Source organism: Diceros bicornis, chromosome 31, assembly GCF_020826845.1.
Source record: "Diceros bicornis minor isolate mBicDic1 chromosome 31, mDicBic1.mat.cur, whole genome shotgun sequence".
NCBI classification, from domain to species: Eukaryota; Metazoa; Chordata; class Mammalia; order Perissodactyla; family Rhinocerotidae; genus Diceros; species Diceros bicornis.
In genome coordinates, this window is record NC_080770.1 from 7,598,107 (window position 1) to 7,614,401 (window position 16,295).

Consider the following 16,295-nt stretch of genomic DNA (forward strand, 5'->3'; position numbering starts at 1 on the left):
AGCCGGCCCGAGGGGGAGGCCGGAAGGAGCCGCGAGCCGCCAGCCTGCAATGGCGCATGCGCACGACGGGCCCAGTTGGGACCCGGAAAAGGAAAACCGGACGGCATGAATGCGCAAGCGCAGGGAGGTGGTGGAGCCATAAAAAACGGCGGAGCCGGGTGTGCGTGCGCAAAGTCTAGGTCTGAGGGGAAAGACGATGCAAAGGTGGAAGGCCTTGGGCGCATGCGCACACCTAAGCCGAGCCAACCTAGCAGAGACCACTGGGCGAAACCGAAGGGATAGTTGGGTGGCCATTGGTTAACGGCGGCGTTAGTTGGCGTAAAGCTCTCCTGGTGATTTACAGGAGGCGGGGAAAAGGATGGAGGCGTGGACTCCCCAGGGTACGGCGAGAGTTCTGCGCTCTGGAAGCACACCCCTCTTGTGCTGGACCTCAAACGTCATGAGCGTCTCTCGGCCCGAGGGGCCTCTACTTCCGGGTCAGAACTCCGACCTAGAGTGGGGCGGGCGGGGGGGAGAGACCCTCCAGAACAGGCAGGAATAGTCGAAATAGGATAGCGTCGTTTTTCTTAAAGTGACAGGCTCAAGGCGCTTGGGGCTAAACCAGCGGTTGTGAGGGCGACTTAGCTATTCTGAATCCAATCACTGGGCAGATTTCGGGACAACAGTCTCAGGTTTCTGCCCACTGGGGAAGGGTCATGAAGAAGTGGATTGTTTCCCAAGTGAGGAGAGCCTTAGACAACCCCTTCCAAGAGCTTGAGGTGCAGCCAGTTTCTTCCTCCTCGCATCTGCCCTTCCCCCATCCCACTAGCTGTGCAAAGCGGAGCTTCTGGTCCGTATTTCAGATATGAAGAGCATGAGGCGCAGAGAGGATGGGGCACACAGTCCTGCAACTTCGTAGCCAAGAGCAGACTCAAGTTTGCCCCACTCCCAAACCAGGTTCTTGACCCCATTTTGCTGATGCGGATGTAGAGGGCGGGGATGGCCCGTCCTTAGCAGAGACCAACCTTGACCCTAAACCTGCCGTGATGGGGCGTCGGGCCTACCCTTCCCCTCGTTCTGCCCCTCTACGCCTGCCTACCCGGGAACTCCCCGGCCCAGCTGCCTGCAGCCTCTGGGAGGGGAGCGGTGCGACCCGCCCGCGTCATCTGATGCTGTTTCCTGCAGGAGGGAGAAGAGCGGAAAAAAGTGAAACTCCACCCTCCACCTCTGCCTCCCGCCCCCGGGGCCAAAGTACAAAGGGAGGAGGAAGAAGGGAACTGGGTTGGAGCCGTTGGGCTGCGGGAGCCGGCCGGGAAGAGGCAGCTCGGCCCAACTAGGAACACTCCAGCCACCTCCTGCGCAAAAAGACCCAAGCGGAGTCCAGGCGCTGCCCCTCGCTGGCTGCAGCTTACATTTGGTGGGTGCAGGAGACAGGCTCCCAGGACTGCTCCAGAACTGAGGGACGCCCGGGTCCCTCCGAGCCGGCCATGGTGAGACGCCGGAGGCCCCCGGGTCCTACCCCGGGAGCCTGACTACACTGCCCTGGGTCGCTCTCCCCTAGAAGCGCGAGATGCGGGGGGCCAGGAAGCGACACTCCTGGTTCCCCAGAGAGGCGTGGGTCTGGGGCTGAGGGCCAGGGCCCGGATGCCCAGGTTCCGGGACTAGGGCCTTGGCAGCCAGCAGGGGTGGGGACCAGGGACACCCAGGGAAGGTCCCCCACACGCCCCAACGCCGGCTCCCAGCCATGGAGCCCTTGAAGAACCTCTTCCTCAAGAGCCCGCTGGGGTCATGGAACAGCAGTGGCAGTGGGGGTGGTGGGGGTGGCGGTGGAGGCTGGCCGGAGGGGTCCCCAAAGGCAGCGGCTTATGCCAACCCTGTGTGGACAGCCCTGTTCGACTATGAGCCCAGTGGGCAGGACGAGCTGGCCCTGCGGAAAGGCGACCGTGTGGAGGTGCTATCCCGGGATGCAGCTATCTCAGGCGATGAGGGCTGGTGGGCGGGCCAGGTGGGCGGCCAGGTGGGCATCTTTCCATCCAACTATGTGTCTCGGGGCGGCGGCCCGCCCCCCTGCGAGGTGGCCAGCTTCCAGGAGCTGCGCCTGGAGGAGGTGATCGGCATCGGTGGCTTCGGCAAGGTCTACCGCGGCAGCTGGCGAGGTGAGCTGGTGGCTGTGAAGGCAGCTCGTCAGGACCCCGATGAGGACATCAGTGTGACAGCTGAGAGTGTGCGCCAGGAGGCCCGGCTTTTCGCCATGCTGGCACACCCCAACATCATCGCCCTCAAGGCCGTGTGCTTGGAGGAGCCCAACCTGTGCCTGGTGATGGAGTACGCGGCCGGTGGGCCCCTCAGCCGTGCCCTGGCAGGGCGGCGTGTGCCCCCCCACGTGCTGGTCAACTGGGCCGTGCAAATTGCCCGTGGGATGCACTACCTGCACTGCGAGGCCCTGGTGCCTGTCATCCACCGAGACCTCAAGTCCAACAACAGTGAGTTTTGGGGAGTGTGGTTGGAGGGTGGTATGGCCCAGGCACACACCTACTGCCAACTCAGCTGAGCCCACCTGAGCTGAGCTCTTGCCTTTGTGAGGGTCCTTTGTGCCCCAGCCCCAGGAGGAGTCCTTGACCTCAGCTTACAGCTGCCAAGTTAGAAAGTTGGGATCTCTCAGAGGGGCCATAAGCATCCTGCCTTGCCATGGCCACCACCTCAAGGAAGTAGAACGCTGGGTGCTGGCATTCTTCATCTCCCCTCCCCTGCCGTTCACACTTGTGCTGTTGGTGCCCTGCTCTCCCCTCCACCTGTGGTGGGCAGCTTCTCTGGAACAGACGTCTCAGAGGGGACAGCCCCCCGTGGTGGTCAAAGCTGGGGCCAGGGCTAGAATTCTGGCCCCACCCCTCCCCTGGGTGCATGACCTCTAGCTGGTTATTTCAACTGAGAGCCTCAATTTCAGACTGTGAAAAGGGAGTGACTGGGAGGGTGAAGTGGCTTAATGGACTAGGCAAGCCCTGGCATCCGATGCCTGGCACGCAGTGGGTCTTCAGCTATGGGTGTGGACATCTGAGGGCTGGATCACCAAAAGGGCCTCACCTGGCATCAGCACTTGGGGTGGGCGTGGCGGGGCTGAAGGAGACTGGAGCAGCCAGGCACTCCATCTCCCGCCATTTCAGGCCGTGCAGCTGCCCAGCATGGGCCCGAGACAAGCGAGGGACAGGTTCAGAGGGCTTCCTGTAGCAGGCAAGCTTCGTACCAGGCCAAAAGCAGGCAGTGTTCAGAGAGGCCCCCAGTTGTTGGCAGGGCCTGACAAGGGCGAAGGCGAGGAGGCAGGCCCCAGCACAGCAGTGGGGACACGGGCTGGGCCTGCTGGGGCCCAGGGTGCAGGCGATAGAGCAAAAGTAAGTGCAAGAGGGGCCAGTGGGGTTATAGGAGAGGCATGGGTGGCTCTTGGAGGGGTGAGCATGGATATTTTGAGCCTCCTAGCCTGGGCTATCTGTGGACAAGGGGCTGGGGGGAGCAGAACACCAGGACCCAATGCCATCCACATCAATGTTAGGGCTGGAGGGGCCGAGGGAGGCCTGCCAGCCACCCACTCACTCCTCTCACCCACAGTAAGGGACAGTTTCCAGCCTCAGCCTCACTCCTGGGCCCTAGCCGTCTAGGGACCCCCACTCCCTGCCCCAGCCTGAGGGGGATTCCCCGAAGGCCCAGGGGGGAGGGGACTCCGTCTTCTGTTTTTCCTCTAGTTTTCTTTCCAGAGAAAATGGAACAATAGCCCAGGGCCCTGCTCCCCACCCTCCCCACTGCTTCCTGCGTTTCCTGCTGCCCCTGAGCCGGCTTCCTGCCCCTGCTCCAGCCTCTGCTCCCTCCCCAGCCCAGCTGCCTGCAGGGGAGGAAAGAGCTGGGGGTGGGGGGTTTGTAGGAGAGGAAGGAGCCAGGGATTGCACCCCCACTCCCCCCAGTTCCCCTGCTTCCCTCCCAGAGTCTGGCTGGTGGTGAAGGGCAGGCAAGGTGCCCTCAGCCCCCCTAAGCCTGGCCTCCCACCTCGCAGACCCCAGTCCTAGGCCCCGGGTGCCGTCTGCGGGATTGGTGGGGGGAGTCCCTGGGCTGGGGGGGCGCAGGCAGGAAACAATGGCGTGATTTTCCTGGACAATGGGGGCCTTGTGAGGAAGCCTGGTGGGGAGAGGAGGGGGAATTCTCCAGGCCCACGAGTCACAGGACTGACCAGCCAGCCCGGCCTGGGCCTGACCTCCCTCAATTCTCCCCCCAAAGGCCCCCCCCCCAGTTGGAGACCTGGCCCAGGCCTCCCAGAAAGGAGAAGTAGGGACCATGGCAGGGAAGCGGAAGAGGTGTGAGTAGCCTAAGCCACTCCCAGGCCCTGCAGAAGCCAGCCAGGGGAGGGGGATGGGGGACCTGGTCCCTTTCACAGGCCAGGGAGCCCTAAGGGGGAGCTTGGAGCCTGGGGATCTCTAGCCCCATCTCCTCTGGGTGGCCCCTCACCTCCCCGATCCCAAAGTCTGCATCAGACACCAGAAGAGCATCTTGGGTTGGGACAAATTCGAGGCACTTGGAAAAACAAGGGGGGACGTGGATGTGAGGATGAGGTTTCACAGGTGTCAGATCGAGCTGGGGACAGGAGGTGGCAGAAAGGCCACCAGTCCTGAGGCTTGGGGTGAGTTGCTGCTCCTCCCTGGGCCTCAGATTACCCGACTGAAAGGGGGAGATTGGCATCCCAGCCTGAGATAGTGGTGCAGAAAGGGCTTCTCTAGCCTGTGAGGTACCACAAGTGGCTAGAGACCCAGCCAGGAAGCAGCAAGGGTTGGTCTTCAAGAGGATGGGTGGGTCCTGGCACCAGAGGAGGCAGGAGTCCCTCCCCGACTCCAGCACACAGACCCCTCTGCCTGGTCTCTTTCCAGCCACCTGTCCCCAGCCTGCTGTGGTTCTTTGGAATGACATTGGAAGCAATGTAGGGCTTGCTAAATGGTTCAGTTCGGAGCCTCCAGTAGCCAGGCTGGAGGCCGTTGTGAAGTTAGAAGGAAGTTGTGATAGAGGATGGAGAGGAGAGAGTTGACACGAGAGATGTCAGCGGCAGAATCTTCAGGACCACTAGGATTTGGTACATACTCAGGCCAGATGTCAGACCCGTGCTGAGATTTTAGACAGTGTCATCTTGTTTACTACTCATGACCCTCTGAGGTGGGTTTTGTTGTCATCCTCGGCTTTATGAACTGTTCAGAACGCAGCCCGAGTCTGGCTCAGAGGAGAGGATGGAGGCAGGACCGTTCTCTGAATTAGGAGAAATTGCAGGAAGATTTGTCAGGCACGGTGGGATGGTGAAGGTGGTTGTCCAGGGCACAGGGCAGCTGTTGGGCAGCTGAATTGATGTCCAGCCTAGAGCTCCAAACGGGCGAGGTGCCAATGGGGAGGGGGCAGCTGGCACCTGGGAGAGGCTGAGACAGCCCGGGGGCAGTGGGCAGAGGAGGAGAGGCCAGGCCGTGAGAGCATTGAAAAGGCTGAGGGTGGGGAGGCCCTGGAGGAAACAGCACAAGCAGCCAGAGGCCCCGGGAGCCAAGGACAGCAGGGAGGGGTTGGACAGCAGTGCCAGATGCCCCCAAGAGGCCCAGAGAGCTTGGCCAGCAGCAGGATCAGGGGTTGTGGCTTTTGGCCTGGAAAAGTGAATACCCTGGTTCCGCCGCCTCCTCTGAGAAGTCTTCCCTGACTCACCAGGCTGAGTTAGGTGCACATCCTCTCTGCCCCACCCCCACTACCCTGTGCTGCCCCATTATGGTGCAGTCACCTGGGCAGGATTGCTGAGAAGTGTGCCCGGAGACCACACGTGTTCAGAAACATAGTTGGCCTGGATGTCAGTTCTCTATGATGCAGTCGGCTCTAACCAGGAAAGCAGAGAGGCCCCTTCAGACCCTTGGTAATTCTCTGACTTCGTCCTTTTTCTATTCCTCTAACACTTCTCTCATTTGAGCCATGTTTGTCTTGAAAGATCTGCAAGTTGCTGCTTCTCTCTGTACAGAGCCTGGTGGCCCCATTTGGGTTGAAGCCATGAGCCCCTGCCAAGTCTGACCGTCCCCTCCTACATTTGCCCCAAGCTCCTCCTTTCTGGCCAAGACCCATCACTTCCTTAGCCTTTCCCTTTCTCCTCCATCCAATGGCATCAGTAGTTATATCTTGGAGTCTTTCTCTCTCCTGGAAGTGGCTGCACTGGCTACGGTGCAATATGGATGCTGGGGGCCTGTGGTGCCTGCTGGGCCTCCTTTCTTGCCAGGGGTTCCCTCCTGCTCCCCACCAAGGGAGGTTCTGATTCACACTCTTGCCTCAGCATAATGACAAGACACGGGTTTCTCTTGAAATCAGAGCCACAAAGGCTGAGAGGCTGCCATATTGTCAGTTTCTATTCACTGTGGTATTAGGGAAAAGTTACAGGGCTGGCTTTGGAACCACACAGACCAGGTTGGAATCTTTGCTTTGTTTGCATAGGACCTTGGCCAAGTCATTTCCCTGCTCAGTTTTCTCATCTGTAAAATGAGGATAATGATGTCTACCTCACAGATTTGTTTTTGTGGGTGCTAGAGCTGAGCGTAAAAGGTCTGGCCTTTAGTAACCCCCCTGTAAATGATTCCCGGCATTTTTATTTTTGTCTTATTCTACCCCAAACCCAGCTGTGAGCTCTGCAGGGCAAGATCACCTCGGTGCCCCCAGTGCCCAGCCAGGATGTCTGTCGGATGACAGTTTGCTCCCAGCTCCTCCCTTGTCCCCACCACTTAAGCCTGGAGCACTCACAGTCCTGCCCTCCTCTTTCCCAGTTCTGCTGCTACAGCCCATTGAGGGTGACGACATGGAGCACAAGATCCTGAAGATCACGGACTTCGGCCTGGCCCGTGAGTGGCACAAAACCACACAAATGAGTGCTGCGGGCACCTATGCCTGGATGGCTCCCGAGGTCATCAAGGCCTCCACCTTCTCTAAGGGCAGCGATGTCTGGAGGTGCGGCCTGGGTAGAGGCTGGACAGGGCCAGCTACAGGGCTGCAGAGGGGGCTGCCAAAATCCAGGGCTGGGCAGAGAGGGAGGGACCCAAACTTTTTAGTTCCTGGTCACTTCAGGGTGAAATGGCAATGAGTGAGTGGAGGAGGGGACACAGACCCTTTGTCTCGCCCACAGCTTTGGGGTGCTGCTGTGGGAATTGCTAACCGGGGAGGTGCCCTACCGTGGCATCGACTGCCTTGCTGTGGCCTACGGAGTGGCGGTTAACAAGCTCACACTGCCCATCCCATCCACCTGCCCTGAGCCCTTCGCACAGCTCATGGCCGGTAAGGGGATGGGGCGGGAGGGTGAGGGTGAGGGGCAGAGCTCCTTGGTCCTGGACACATCCACCCACAGACCCCTTCTTCTGTCTCCTCTCCACTCCATGTCCCCAGACTGCTGGGCGCAGGACCTCCACCGCAGGCCCGACTTCGCTTCCATCCTGCAGCAGTTGGAGGCGCTAGAGGCACAGGTCCTGCGGGAAATGCCACGGGACTCCTTCCATTCCATGCAGGAAGGCTGGAAGCGCGAGATCCAAGGCCTCTTCGATGAGCTGCGGGCCAAGGAAAAGGTGGGAGGTGTCGGGGTCTCAGGTTGGAAGGAGACTCCGAGAAGGAATGTCTCCCTCGTCTCCGTGGAGCAGAGAGTGGGGGCGGGCGCCAGGGTTGGTACCCGGCTGACCCCACCGCCTTCTCTGTCCCGGGCACAGGAACTACTGAGCCGCGAGGAGGAGCTGACCCGCGCGGCGCGTGAGCAGCGGTCACAGGCGGAGCAGCTGCGGCGGCGCGAGCACCTGCTGGCTCAGTGGGAGCTGGAGGTGTTCGAGCGCGAGCTGACACTGCTGCTGCAGCAGGTAGACCGCGAGCGGCCGCACGTGCGCCGCCGCCGCGGCACCTTCAAGCGCAGCAAGCTCCGCGCGCGCGACGGAGGCGAGCGTATCAGCATGCCCCTCGGTAAGGGGCGGATCCCACCACGCCGCTCGCCATTGGCTGTACGGCGGAGGGGCGGGGTCGGGCGTGTGTGCCGGCCGCACGGGGATTGGTTTAGGGCGTTGGTGAGCTGAAGGCTGGAAGGGGCGGGACTAAGCGTGTGTTTTCTCCCTGTGGGCGGGTGCTGGCGGAAATATTTGCAAGTCGGCCTGGGAGTGGCTGCGGCCGGGAAGGGGCGGGGCTCATGAAAGTTCTGGGAAGGCCCAGGGGGCAGGGCAGGCTGGCTCCCGGGAATCTCCAGCTCTGCCGCGCTCCTCCGGGTGGTGGAGTCCAGGCGGTCCGCTTTCATTACCGAGAACCTGCGGCCCAGGAAGGCACTGAGCCTGGCCCCAGTCACACAGCCACCGTGCCAGGCCCAGTCCCTGCCCTGCCTGTGTGGCCGGGGAGCCGGCCGAGGGCCCTGCGGGTTGGGATCCTGGTTGGGATCCTCGCTCTCCTTCACCACAAACCTGCACCCTTCTTCCCCCTCAACCCCAGACTTCAAACACCGCATCACCGTGCAAGCCTCCCCCGGCCTGGACAGGAGGAGAAACGTCTTCGAGGTCGGCGCTGGGGACTCACCCACCTTCCCCCGGTTCCGCGCCATCCAGTGTAAGAAACCTTGCCTCCCCATGCCTTCTCCCCCCATCCTTCTGTCAAACCTTGTCCTTGGAGATGGATCCCACCCACTGTCTCCTTCTCTTCCTCCCTGCCCCCAGGCTCCCTCCCCTATCCGTCTAGACTGGTACCTCTCAGTTCCCCAAGCAACATTTATTTTACTAATTTTTTTAGTCAAACAACTGTATGCCACTATGTACTACTCATTTTCCTAAATGCTTTGCTAATATTAACTTAGTTCCTCACAACAACCTTGTGAGGTAGCCATCATTAGTATTATCATCTAAGTTTTATATATGAGAAAAATGAAAAAAATAACTTGCCTAACGTCACATAGCTAATAAGTGGCAAAGCCAAAATTCAAACCTAGGCAGTTTGCCTCGGTGGCTGTACTAACAACTGAGCAGCAAATGCCAACTGAAGGACTAGATGAGATGTCCCACCCCACGGCCAGCCCCAGGACCAAAACCCATCTCCCCGGGCCCAGTTCTGTTTAGTTCTCTGTGGCCCAGAGCCCACCCTGGGAATGGTATGGGGCCCAGCCTGCTCCCCCATCCTCTAAGTTGCCCCTGGAGCCTGACTCTCATGATGGGAGAACAGGGATCAGCGTTCTTGACCTCTGCTCAGATTCTACCGGTTTTCCCCTTACAGTGGAACCTGCAGAATCAGGCCAGGCGTGGGGCCGCCAGTCTCCCCGACGTCTAGAGGACTCAAGCAATGGAGAGCGGCGAGCATGCTGGGCCTGGGGTCCCAGTTCCCCCAAGCCTGGGGAAGTACAGAATGGGAGGTGAGTGCCTGAGTGCCCCGCACCCCAGTGTAGTCTGCTTCCCAACAGTCCTGAGATTCACAGAGTACAACTGCCTTCCCCTCCCCAGGAGAAGGTCCCGCATGGACGAAGCCACGTGGTACCTGGATTCAGACGACTCATCGCCCTTAGGATCTCCTTCCACACCCCCAACCCTCAACGGTGAGTGGCCTGTCTCCCCGCAGCAGGCTCTTGCTGCACTCCTGTGGGTACTATGGGGAGGCTACAAAAAGCCAGCAGGCAGGCAGACTGTTTCTAGAATCCAGGTCTGACCCATAGGCCCACGACTGAGCTGGATATAGCCCAGTCCTCCCAGGGCCCAGGGTCTGGTCCCCCTGTTCAGGCCTGCAAGAGAGCTCTTTCCTGCCCTGTGGCAGCCACTGTGCCCTCAGCAGGCTCTAGGGAGGAAAGGAAACTGCTCCTGTGGGGTGGAGCCAGCCAAGTGGCTATGCCACACTGTGCTTCTCAGAGTCTCTTTTGGGGAGCCCGTGGGTGGAGAAGAGGATAAGAAAGCTGAGCAGGCAGGGATCCCAGGCCCATTCTCACTGCAACTGGGGCAGTTCTGGGCTTTTCTGTGCTCCACGATGATACCAGCACTGACTATGTGCCAGGCACTCCATCCAAGCGACAAGCCTGTGAGGGAGGTGTGTTATCATCCCCATTTAGAGATGAGGACGCTGAGGCTCCGAGAGGTGAAATAACCTACTAAAGGCCCCAGCTAAGGATTTGAACCAGAGAGACTTTGGCTCCTATGCTCATAGCAAGCTTCCTCGGAAAGGGAAGCTCACTTGAAGAAAGGGTTTCTCACACACAAGCTGCCTGGAACCTAGGAGGTCCGGGAGAGAGCGGGGCTCCCGTGTCAGAGGGATGAGGGCTCAGCTCAGCTCTGCCCAGCATTGGGGAGGGCTAGAAAAGCGCGGCCTCCCTTGCCTGTGGCTCCCTTAGAGTCCCCAGCCATACCTGCTTCTCCCAGCCAGAATACAGGACCCGGCTTAGCTGTCATCAGACCAGAATCCTATTCAGCAAACAGTTGAACTGCACTCCTCTCAGCCCACCCAGGCCATCACTTCTGCCGTTACGTGAGCTGCATTCAATAGTAGTAACAACAGCTAACATTTATTAGGTCCCTCCTTCATGCCAGGCAATGCTGCGAGGTGGGTATCATTGTTAGCTGCACTTTATGGAGGAGGAAGCCGAGGCATGGAGAGATTAAGTGGTTTGATGTAGGGCACAGAGCAGAGCCGGGACTGGAACCCAGGTCTAACTCCAGAGGCAGGGCCCTGGACCCCCGTCTGCTGCACCATTTGCTGCCCCAGCGGTGGCACTGCCCCAGGCTAGCTGTGCTTCAGGGACTGAACTGAGAATTGGAAGGCCAGGGGGGCTGCCTGGATTCACCTGCTTTAGAAGGTACCAGGTCAGAAAGGTCAATGGAGAACTTGAGGTTCTGTCAACCCAGGTGTGTAGGCTGAAGCAGCCCCTGACCATGGTCTTCAGATCCCTTTGGCCTTGTCTCCCTGAACAACCAGGGACAGGGACACAAGGGTCTGGGCTACATCCTTCTCACGCTTGCCCCCTTACCTGAAAGGACGTCACGTGCCCCGGCCCGTGAGCTGGCTGAGCACTTGGTTCCCCTAGCACAAGCCCACACTCCAGTCGCCATCTTGGGGCCATGAGAGTACGTGACCTTGACCTCCCAGCCTCGCACAGAGTCAGAAGCCTGGCTGAGAATCAAAGAATGAAGGCCCTATGAGATTGTCCCAGGCATAAGCCACACCACTGGGGAGCCCCATCTGTCCCCCTCTCCCCGCCTGGATGTTCTGGCCCCAGGGGAGCTGGTCACAGGGAGTTACATGGTGGTGGTACAACCAGTCTACACTGACAGAAACCGCCCTGGGAGGCTTTGCCCTGGAGCCACTAACTCCATGGGGCATGTCCTCTCCGTGAGGCTCCACGGAAGCGATTTCACCTTCATCTCTGGGTCAAGCGTGATTCTGCCACTTTCTCCTAAACAAAAGGGTTGCCAACTCTTACTGCCAGGAAGCTTAGAGGCAAATGAAAATCCTTGCCAAGTTACCTTGGGCACGTCACTCTCGGAACCTCAGTTTCTCGGGCCATTGACCACAGGAACCTTATTCTACTCTCAATTCGTGTATTGATCTCCATCTTCACTTCCCTCTGTCCCATTTCCCTTGCTTATTTTAAATATGTTTTTCCTTTGTTCTGTTTAAACTCACTATAAATTGTCAGTTTCTTCACCTGTAAAACGGGGTAATAATGATAATCTTATGAGAATGGATTCTTCCATCAAACATGTACTGAGGCATTTTATGAGCCAGGCATCAACGTGTTAGAGACCAACAGTGCCCTGGGAAGACTTCAAAAAGAGGAAAAAACTTGTTTTCCTCTACACACTACTCACCCCACTTCTGACACCAAATGTGTGGGATTTTTCCCCGCACCAAGCAATTCTCTGACACCACCTGGGTGTCCTACAATTCAATTTAGTTCTGACCTGGAGTTAGCGGCAGGCCCCACAGGTTAAGGGCTCAGTCTCACAACACTGCTCCTTCCCCTTCAGATGCCAGTCACAAGTCCAGGTTGTCATCTGTGCTTTAGACCAACCTCCTATAAGTCGGAGGTTGCCATGACCCCCTCTTCAGGTTTGAAAGTTTGCCGGAATGGCTCCCAGAACTCAGGAAAACAATTTACTTACTAGATTACCGGTTTATAATAAAGGATACAGATCAAGAACAACCAGATGGAAGAGACACATAGGGCAAGGTATGTGGGAAGGGCCACAGAGCTTCCATGCCCCACCAGGTGCACCACTCTCCTGGCACCTGGATGTGTTCACCAGCCCAGTTCTCTGAACCCTTTTGACCAGGGTTTCTATGGAAGCTTCATTCCATAGGCATGATTGATTGATCAAATCATTGGCCATGATGATTGAACTCAATCAATCTTCAGGACCTCCCTAGAAGAGGGTGGGGGCTGAAAGTTCCAACCCCAGTGGTTCCTCTGGCAACCAGACCCCATCCTTAGGGGCTTTTCAAAAGCTGCCTCATTAATAGGAACTCAGGTATGGCCTGAGTTAGAGTTAAAAGGGGCTTGTTCTGAATAACAAAAGATGCTTCTTTCACCTTTATCAGTCTGTCACTTAGGAAATTCCAAGGGTTTTAGGAGCTCTGTGCCAGGAATAAGATGAAGACCAAATATATGTTTCTTATTATGAATCACGATATCACAGCTTCACAGAGGAGGTGACATCTTAGCTGGGCCTTGAATGGTGAATAAGGGATTACTGTAAGCAGAGGTGGGAAAGGTGTGCTGGGCAGAGGGAATAGAGTGTGCACAGGCATGGGGCTCGCCAGACTTGAGGAAGAAGAAACCTGGCTGGAACTCAGAGACAGTTGAGAGCCAGGGAGTCACAGCCAGAGCCACAGGCCTGGGGTGGCAGTGGGGGGCCAGGCCTGCATCCCCTGGGTCTGTGGAGCCCAGTGCAGCCCCAGCACGGGGGTCAAAAGATGTTTGTTGAATGAGTGAGTGAATGAAGCTGGAAAAGCAGGTACGAACAATTCAGGAATGGCCTGAAATGATGGGTAGTTTTTAAGCAGAGACATGTCCTTAGCAGATTTGCATTTTATAAGGCAGTGGCCATGGGGTGGGGGATGGGGGGAGGATAAGCGTCAGACTGGGTAAGGGTTGTAGCTGAGAACACCGCCAGCCACCCACCCACCCATCCAGCCAAGTCCTGGTTCATAGGAGAAGCTCGCTTTTCCCAGCTTTGCATTTCTTCCTCTGGACACCCAGCCCAGTGCCCTGCTCCAAGCAGGCCCGCTCAATGCCTGGCCCAGGGAGGAGGGAGAAGGCTTTGAAAGCCCAGCCAAGGAGCTTGACTTTATCCTAGTGGCAGGGGAGAGCCATGGCAGGTTCTAGAGCCAAGGAGGACCTGACCAGATTGGGGTTTGTGGAAGGCCATCACAGACCACCCCCTACCACCTCAATGATGGGTTCCCCAGTCCCAGCCCAGGTGGTCTAGAATGGAGTCAGGCCAACCCTAGGCCCACAATGACCTGAAATCCAGAGCAGAGACTGGGTGGCAAGTGGTGGAGAGCAGAGGCTCTGCCCCCACCCCCCCCCACCCCACTCCCCCACCCCACCCCACCCCCGCTTGGAGTGAAGCCAGCTCCACTCCTCGCTGGCTGTGCAGCCTTAGACCAGCCCTTAACCTCTCTGAGCCTGGAACCCCTGGGGCCTGAGGATCAGACAACATAATGCCCTTAAATCATTCAGCTCCAGCCTGGCACAAATAATTGACCTCTCTGAGCCTCGGTTTCCTCACTTCTGGAATAGGGACAGTGACACATGTCTCTTGGGGCTATTGTGTACATTGCAGTTGAGCCGTGTGCAAGCTACTGCTGGATTGAGGGCAGACGGGCAGAAGGGCCAGGGATGCCCAGCCAGGAAGATGTGGGCATAGGGCTCTGGTCCCAGTCGATGGTGCCAGCCCTGTCCCCGGGGCCCTGTGGATGCCCCTACCTGGCCACTGAGGCCCACTGTGATCTGACCTCAGCTTGCCTCCTGGTGGTCCCCTTTCTCTCCTTGCGTGCCTGTCCATCTTCGCTCCAGGTCACCTGGCTGCCTCCCAGGCTTTGCTCCTCCTGGTTCCTCAGCCTGCACTGCCCTTCCCCCACCCCCACTACCGAAAGGCCAGAATACGTGAGAGAGAGAGAGAGGGAAGCACGGTGGGCAGGGAGGAGCTGGGCTGGGGGAGCAGCCGAGTCAGGGAAGGCGTTCGGGGGGGAGTAGAACTCAGTCATTCCATGGCCAATGAGGGGTCCCTTTGGCCCCCGCCCAAAGGTGGCCTAACCTGTGCCCCGCCCCCGCCGCCAGGTATCCCCCCGCGGCCGAGCCCGGAGCCCGAGGAGCCACGGCGGCCTGGCCCGGCGGAGCGCGGCAGCGGCTCCGGGACGCCCAAGCTGATCCAGCGCGCGCTGCTGCGCGGCACCGCCCTGCTCGCCTCGCTGGGCCTGGGCCGCGACCTGCAGCCGGCGGGGGGCCCGGGCCGCGAGCGCGGGGAACCCCCGCCCACGCCCCCCACGCCGCAGCCCACGCCGTCCCCCGCCGACCCGCCCCCCTCGCCGCTCATCCGCTTCTCCCCCAAGACGCCCGACGCCCCCGCCTCCCCGCTGAGCCCCGACGCCCCCGGCCCGCCCACGCCCGCGCCCCTGCTGCTGGAGCTGGGTGTCCCCGCGGGCCAGCCGTCAGCCAAGAGCCCCCGGCGCGAGGAGAGGCGCGGTGAGTGGCCTACTGGGCGGTGACATGAGGGGAGGGGCCGGTGGGGACATGCAGGGCAGTAAGGCGGGGCCGCAAATTTCTGCTGGGCACAGACCCGGCCCTCAGGGCGCTGGGGGTGCATGTAGGGAACTGAGTTCTAAGTTCAGCCCCTCAGTAGCTGGGGGTGTGGCTGCGCCAGGTCCGTTGTGAAATAATAGTTTAGTACTAACAATGGTGACAATGATAATAACAGCACACTTACTGGTTGCTTGTGCCACGCACTGTCCTAGTGTTTTACAGAGATGTCTCATTTAACTGTAACCACGCTGTGAACTAGGAATTCCTGTCATACCTGTTCCTCAGATGAGGAAAGTTAAGGCACAGAGAGATCAGGGGAGTCAGGGCTCCCACTAGTAAGTGGGAGTGAGCAGAGCGGGGGTGCAAGCCCTGGCCGGCTGCTCCAGAGGCCTGGCTGGTAACCACTACAGAATAAACAGATGCACCGTGGAGGGCGAAGGGCCATGGAAGTTACGCGTCAAGTAGCTCACTGTGCAGATGGGGAAACTGAGGCCCAGAGCAGGGCAGCGCCACCTGGGGACACCCAGAAGTTGGTGGCTGCCTGACCCTGTGTCCCCTCCCCCACCCTTCATAGGAAGCACTGTCTTGCCCCCACCAGGGATATCACGCTCTGCTCCTGGCACCCCGGGCACCCCACGCTCACTGCCCCTGGGCCTCATCAGCCGACCTCGGCCCTCACCCCTTCGCAGCCGCATCGACCCATGGAGCTTCGTGTCAGCCGGGCCACGGCCTTCGCCCCTGCCCTCGCCACAGCCTACGCCCCGCCGGGCACCCTGGACCTTGTTCCCAGACTCGGACCCCTTCTGGGACTCTCCGCCTGCCAACCCCTTCCGGGGGGGCCCTCAGGACTGCAGGGCACAGACCAAAGACATGGGTGCCCAGGCCCCATGGGCGCCAGAGGCGGGGCCCTGAGTGGGCCGGGCTGCTCCCCCACGCTCCGGCTGCCCTGAAGGAGCCACAGCATACACTGGAACAGGAGCCAGGCAAGCATTCATAGCGGCCTTGGTTTCCCCCAGGGACCCCGCCCCCTTTGGGGATCAGGAACACTACACTGCACAGGAAGCCTTCACACTGGATGGGGGGCCTGCACCCCCCACACACCTGCAACCTGTGGGTCCCCCGACTTACCTGCCCCACTGGGGCCTGACACTGTACCCAGCTGGTTGGGAGGACCAGAGCCTGTCTCAGGGAATTGCCCCCAGGGGTGGTGCAGGGAGGAGGGGAGGTGCCGGGGAGAGGGGCCGCCTCAGCTGTCACCAGCACTTTTGACCAAGTCCTGCTACTGTGGCCCCTGCCCCAAGGCTCAGTGCCTGGACCCCCCCTGCCCTGGGGGTCATCTGGGGCCGGGGCTCTCTGGGTGCCTTCCTGCTGCCCCGGCCAGGGTTGAGGCCTCGGCCTCGGGATCCAATGAAGCCAAATAAACTCCCCAAGCTGTCTCCCCAAGCACAGCCTGTCACCTTTCTTGGAGGCAACCAGGGATCCCACCCATCACACCACTCTGACCGAATGCCCCCAGCACAATGGGCAGGTGGCCTAGGCTGGGACA

At 59.4% G+C, this 16,295-nt stretch overlaps 1 protein-coding gene across 5 annotated transcripts; it reads left to right on the forward strand.

The window, feature by feature from the left end:
* Positions 1 to 58: 58 nt before the first annotated feature.
* On the forward strand, positions 59 to 16,192 carry MAP3K11 (mitogen-activated protein kinase kinase kinase 11). 5 transcript variants are annotated; one of them, XM_058526409.1, is made up of 11 exons: positions 59 to 476; positions 1,165 to 2,462; positions 6,786 to 6,966; positions 7,142 to 7,290; positions 7,399 to 7,574; positions 7,713 to 7,956; positions 8,470 to 8,583; positions 9,241 to 9,376; positions 9,465 to 9,556; positions 14,288 to 14,692; positions 15,324 to 16,192. In XM_058526409.1, exons 2-11 carry the CDS (start codon positions 1,724 to 1,726, stop codon positions 15,659 to 15,661), a joined length of 2,574 nt encoding a protein of 857 aa, XP_058382392.1. In that variant the 5' UTR covers positions 59 to 476; positions 1,165 to 1,723; the 3' UTR covers positions 15,662 to 16,192. The 5 variants fall into 5 exon arrangements, with proteins under 5 accessions (XP_058382392.1, XP_058382395.1, XP_058382394.1 ...); XM_058526412.1 differs by having other exon boundaries at positions 59 to 380; XM_058526411.1 differs by lacking the exon at positions 59 to 476 and adding an exon at positions 537 to 936.
* The last annotated feature ends 103 nt before the right edge of the window (positions 16,193 to 16,295 follow it).

Coding starts and splice junctions, on each gene's coding strand:
- MAP3K11 (XM_058526409.1), top strand. CDS start 1,724: ATGGAGCCCTTGAAGAACCTCTTCCTCAAGAGCCCGCTGGGGTCATGG. Junction 7,957..8,469: donor GCGTATCAGCATGCCCCTCG/GTAAGGGGCGGA, acceptor CCTCAACCCCAG/ACTTCAAACACCGCATCACC. Junction 14,693..15,323: donor CCGGCGCGAGGAGAGGCGCG/GTGAGTGGCCTA, acceptor CACCCTTCATAG/GAAGCACTGTCTTGCCCCCA.